Genomic DNA, 6010 nt, shown 5'->3' with positions numbered 1-6010 from the left:
CACACACACACACACACACACACACACACACACACACACACAGGTTTGTTTTTATATCCCTGTGGGGGCCGTGGATTGACATTCATTTTCTGGTCATTTTACAGCCTAACCCTGACCATTTCCCCTAAAACTAACCTAAACTCAATTCACACCTGGTCCTAAACCAAACCACCCACCGGAAATTACCATCCATACCTATGGGGACCCCACGATGCTGCCTTTTTCTGGAAAATGGTCCCCATGATGTATCAAAAACGTACCCACACACACACACACACACACAAACAAACTCAGGCAAAAATATAATTGCCTGCATTTATCTTTGGTATTGGACAATATTTACAAAAACTGGACACTTGAAATCTGCCTGAAGTGGTTGTAATTTAAACACTACAGCATGACGTCAGGTTGAGCTTACAGATTATGAAGGGTCACAATCTGGGACTTGTTTTGTGAAAAAAGGGGGTTGTTATGAGTTCGATAGATTAAAGCTCCATGACCTACTTGCAAAAAAAAAAAAAAAAAAGAAAAGAAAAGAAAATAATTCTTTACTGCTCATATGTAATTAAAACATTGAATGGGACAAAAATTAAAACTTATAATGTTATTATGGCAACGTGTAGCTAAATAATTCTAGAACATTATAAAGTAGATACTATGTTTCAGTTTTGATCTTAAATAGCTTTTAGAGAACCTGGAATGTGAACGAGTCCATCAAGCACGACACCATGGGGGCACATGTTAAAAACTGTCAGAGCAGATAATAAAAGTCTCTGAAAACAAGTCTGGGAATGAGTGCAGATTACAGGAGAACACCTGGGTTTGTTGGAAACATCAGATGTCCCAGCTGATCTGAGGGGAGCTATAAGAAGCTCCAGCCTCACCCTCAGCTCAGTGCTGGTGGAGGCTGAGCTGCAGAACTGTGTCTGTGCAGGGATGGCTCTGTGTGTGGAGTCCGAGGTCCGTCTGATCCATCAGAACCAGCACAAAGACTTGAATCTGGATCTGAAATCACTGTTTGGAGAACAGGACCCTGATAAAGGTGAGCCCAGTGTGGTCTTTATTATCACCAGACCAAAAAAAAAAAAAAAATTGAAAAATCTGATTTTATGTTCAGGACGCAATTTTTACTTTTTGCTCATTCTTCTTCTTTTAACTTTTTCTTTATTATTAATACTATTATACTTATTATTGTCACTTTTTCTTCTCCATCTTATTTGATTGCTCTTGTTTCTCCTGTGATTGTATTATATATACACCTTTAGTGATATACTTGGGGTTTTTTGTTTGTTTTGTTTTTCCTTTTTATTTGAAAACTTAAACTTTGAGTTCATCATCGTAATATTTTTGTGGTTCATTTCAAATTTGTCCGACCTTTAGATTTGTTATTATTATTATAGTATTTATTCATTTCATTTTAAAAAACAAAACAATACAAATCAAAACAAATGAAAGGCAGCAGAAGAAGAAAAAATCTTGATAACCGTGCCTATTTACAAAAAAATATATATTAATTTCAAACAATAATAAAACAAATAATAAAGCAAAACTAAAAATTCAACTCCTCAAACAGTAAGTCATACAAAAACAAATAAACAATTTCATATTTCTTTAACAATTTTGCGTAGATAATTTTTAAGGCAATAATTGATCCAATGCTTATATAATCATTTTTCATTTTTTACTTTTCTTTTGAACACATTTTGGGTATAAAAAAGGGGCAGATATTACAAGATTTATCCTTCTGCTGCTGCCTTTCATTTCATTTTGATTGTATGTTTTTTAACTTTGTTGATTTTGTATTATAAATGAAACGAATGAAACAAATTTTCCAGATTATTCCATAGTCTTATACCTTTTACGTTATTTGTGATGTAAGATGGTGCCAGGTCCTCTCTGGAGCCAGAAAAGTCGCTGGGTTTAATGGAGGGCCAGAGGAAGAGGAAGAGGACCATCTTCAGTCGAGCCCAGCTGTCTGAGCTGGAGCAAGCCTTTGCTGTGACCCCGTATCCAGACATCACTCTGAGAGAGAGGCTGGCCGTGCGCACACACCTGCCTGAGAGCAAGATACAGGTGAGCCTTAACCTGCAGCTCCCACAAAGCTGGTTAATGTCATAACATTTAGTAACTAAAGTATATATGTAAATTACAGATTATAAAGTGTTATTATCTTTTAGTTTTCCAACATGAAACTTTTTGTTCCAGATTGGTTTTAGAGGTTTTGGCATTCAGTTATAGCAGATGTCTGTTTCTTACTCTACCTTTATTTTTAAAGGAATGTCTGAAGGTTAAATAACTCCACAAAAGTAGAACAGATCTACTCCATAATTCACTGATATGATAAACATACAGTAAACTGGTAAAACAAGCCAAATGTTTGATTCTACATGATCAGTCTTGTTGTTTTCTACAGGTCTGGTTTCAGAACAGAAGAGCCAGAAGTATCAGGACTGATAGATTCCCCAAGTCAGCCAAGTCTGATGTGAGAGTTGTCGGCTTCACAGAACCCTCCACACACCCAGCCACCACTCTGGCAGACATGTTCAGGCAAGACCTGAACCCCTCCTGTGAAGAAGTGCCACACATTTACTCCGACTGGATCCAAATCTACAGCAACCCGGTATCTTCCACACAACCGCCGTCCTCATCCTCATCGCTCTACCAGCAGCCCACCCAAAAGCTGCCCAAGAACTGCTCCAAGCCTTCAGGCTCTTGTCTCTGGGAAGAAGAGCACCACAGGCAGCCACACGTGGCCCCAAAAATCAGCTGTTCTATTGCCGGTTCCTTTCCTCAGCCCACTAGCAAGCAGTGTCACCATCCTGCCTCAAACCAGTCCCACCAGGCCTTTACAAACTTCAAACCCCAGACCCTGACTCTGTCTGGGAACCATCAGCCCATGTATGGAGCCCACAGAGGAGGAGGGGGAGGGAACTGTTCAGTAGAGCAGGTAATCCCCTCCCATCCTCAGCCAGTGTACTGGGAGGCAACTCAGGGACAGCGCCACCAACACCATCATCACCACCCACAAATTGGACCACAGACCTCCATGGGATACATCTCAGATCTGATCTACAATGCTGCCATAGTTACCAATTTCCTAGAGTTCTGATGAGAACATTGAACGAGAAGCATGAACAAAATTAAGAGTCTGTTTGTTGCAACCAAAGCACTATTTCTGTCACACTCCTACGTTTATGTTTTGTGTTTGCAGTGTTGATTTTATCCTAAATAAGCCTGTGAACTTGTGAAGTTGTCATACTGTCTTTTTATTTGTTGTATTTTTATGTTTAATTTTTAATGTGTTTCAGGAAATAAATTAGCATTTTGTCACTCCATTGCTGAATGTAATATTTCCAGTTATTTAATAATGAAGTTTCAAAGTTTTCGGTTAGGGTAAATACAGTTTTGTTTTGTTCTTTTTAACGCAATTTAAACTATATTTGCCAAATTATGATTTAACAAGTTGCATTCAGTAAATAACTTGCAGAAGTAAAAAGCAAAGGATCAAAGATCAGAAATGTTCACCGTATGCCAAGGCTTGATTTACTGCTTTGTGTGTCTATAAACTCTGATGCACTGACATGACAATATCAGCCAATATCGATATTCTATATTATTATTACTGTCAGATAATGGACATATGCACAAATACACTTGTCTATTTTCGATACCATATAAAAACAACCAGACTGCTGCCATGGCTCTACCTCACTTATTCCTGGCTGTGCAGCGTCACTAACACTGATGATCAAACAGATCCCACTCAAACAACAAGTTCCCCTCCAGAAACAGGAAGGTAAAAATTGGGAAATCAATGTCAGACGTTAATATCGACCCAGTTCTACTTATTGGACCAAAATGATATTCTAAAACATGACCAACGTTGGCCAATAATTATGTTAATGCAGATATATTGTGCATTTTGATGAAGCACACATTTGTTTGCTTTAACTCACAGACTTTAATTCTGACTCTCCATGTGAAAGTTACAGCGTTTCAAAAATGATGGCGAGAAGGTCATTTTTGAGGCCTGGCCACGCCCCCTTAACAAGCTCGAAAACTCACCGTTTTGATCATTTTTAATCCCCCATGTCTTATCAGCATACTGACAGAGTTTGAAGCCGATAGGTCAAAATCCCTAGGAGGAGTTCGCAAAAGTTCGACATGAGCGAAAGTGAAACTGAATTAGACTGAATTTGATCTTTTTTTCAAAAATGTCTACAAATACATCAGATTTTATATTTAACAGATTGTTTATTTAGAAATGGGAGTAAAACATACTGAAACCCACCCAAGACATTTATTTTAATATGTCATGATCGTGGAACATTTATAATTTACCGTTGCTAACGATAATGTTGGTACAAATAAACATTTACCTATGTATATTTTCTACAATATTTAATTTACTGCAAATAACACTTTGTTTTATTTAGAATTCCATTTTTAAATACTGTATAATTGCTACTTTTAAATTTTTAAACGTAGTTTTCCAGAAGTAATCTATATTTGCTCATCTGTAACAACTATTTTGCAATGATATGTAAAACATTTTTCATCCAGGCTATCATTAATGCTCTATTTCTACTTCAATTATGATGTGAAAAAGGACTTCATCCTTTATCAGGTTGGAGATTCATCCATTAATCAACATTTCTACCAACAGGACCAGCAGGACTCCTTCTTACAATTTCACCTCTGCATCAATTAGGCAATTTTCAGGAACTGTAATTCGACTCATTTAGATGTCTTTATTCAAATTATTTTAACAGTTCTGCTTATTTCTTTGTCAGTAATTTTAGTTTTTGCCATTATTTCTTCTAGCTTCTCCTGACGTGTGATAATTTTATGCGTTTCTTCATTGAAAAGGTTGGTAGTACCAGGGCTCTTATCACAGCTCCTGACTCTGACCCCTCAGTTTCAGTCACCTGCTCTGCTGCTTTCAATCAATTTGAGCTACTGTCTCACTTTTAGAGGACGTGGTTGGCCGCATTAAGCCATCAGGTTCCGCCCATGATCCTGTCCCTCCACGATTTTTTAAAGATATTTTATCTAGCATAGGGCAGCCTGTTCTTGCAATTATGAATAGCTGTCTGTCGTCATGTGTGGTCCCTGCTAGCTTTAAACATGCAGTAGTGCAGCCACTGCTTAAAAAACCTGGCCTTGATCCCACAGTTCTGGCTAATTATCGACCTATTTCAAAGCTGCCTTTTCTTTCTAAGGTTTTAGAAAAAATTGTGTACTGTCAGCTGGCACAGTTTTTAKATGACAATGGCATTCTGGAGGTTTTTCAGTCAGGTTTCAAAACTCTTCATAGCACAGAATCTGCTTTAATTAGAGKTTTTAATGACATCCTTTCTGCATGTGATTCTGGTAACCATGTTGTTCTGATTTTACTTGACCTAACTGCTGCCTTTGATACAGTGGACCACGACATTTTAATATCGCGATTACACCACGTTGTTGGTATTGATGGCACTGTTCTTAAATGGTTTAGGTCTTATTTGGAGGAGAGAACATTTTCAGTGAAAATTAGTGACTCTGAATCATCTGCTGCTTCAATGCCTTATGGTGTCCCGCAGGGCTCAATTTTAGGCCCTCTGCTTTTCTCTCTTTATTTACTGCCTCTGGGTTCTGTCCTTAGGAAACATGGGATTTCTTTCCATTGTTATGCTGGTGATTGTCAGWTTTATTTGCCCATGAAGCAGAAGGATGTCCATTCCATCAAACATCTCCTGGCATGTCTAGGAGATATTAAAGCTTGGTTGGCCTTGAACTTCTTAAATTTTAATGAAAATAAAACAGAGGTGATGGTGTTTGGACCCAGTGGCTCCTGTGAGTCCTCCTCTGTGGACCTGGGACCCTTGGAGGTATATTTTAAACCTGTTATTACAGATCTTGGTTTTAAGGTGGACAGTGATTTTAAATTGGACAGCCAAATCAAAGTCGTGGTTAAGTCCAGCTTTTATAATTTAAGGCGATTGGCGTCAGTGAAATCTTTTCTTTCCAG

At 38.0% G+C, this 6010-nt stretch overlaps 1 protein-coding gene across 1 annotated transcript; it reads left to right on the top strand.

The window, feature by feature from the left end:
- Positions 1-125: 125 nt before the first annotated feature.
- LOC106530211 (homeobox protein SEBOX) lies at positions 126-3330 on the top strand. The gene is made up of 3 exons (XM_014025797.1): positions 126-1042; positions 1880-2073; positions 2414-3330. The coding sequence occupies exons 1-3, from the start codon at positions 937-939 to the stop codon at positions 3107-3109; spliced, it is 996 nt and encodes a 331-aa protein (XP_013881251.1). The 5' UTR covers positions 126-936; the 3' UTR covers positions 3110-3330.
- The last annotated feature ends 2680 nt before the right edge of the window (positions 3331-6010 follow it).

Source organism: Austrofundulus limnaeus, unplaced genomic scaffold (assembly GCF_001266775.1).
Source record: "Austrofundulus limnaeus strain Quisiro unplaced genomic scaffold, Austrofundulus_limnaeus-1.0 Scaffold500, whole genome shotgun sequence".
NCBI lineage: Eukaryota > Metazoa > Chordata > Actinopteri > Cyprinodontiformes > Rivulidae > Austrofundulus > Austrofundulus limnaeus.
This window is presented reverse-complemented; position numbering and strand designations above follow the sequence as displayed.

What these genes read in the sequence shown, in the direction of transcription:
- LOC106530211 (XM_014025797.1), top strand. Translation starts at nt 937, where the DNA reads ATGGCTCTGTGTGTGGAGTCCGAGGTCCGTCTGATCCATCAGAACCAG. An exon ending in AGAACAGGACCCTGATAAAG is followed by an intron (nt 1,043 to 1,879) that starts GTGAGCCCAGTG and finishes TTGTGATGTAAG; the next exon opens with ATGGTGCCAGGTCCTCTCTG. An exon ending in TGCCTGAGAGCAAGATACAG is followed by an intron (nt 2,074 to 2,413) that starts GTGAGCCTTAAC and finishes TGTTTTCTACAG; the next exon opens with GTCTGGTTTCAGAACAGAAG.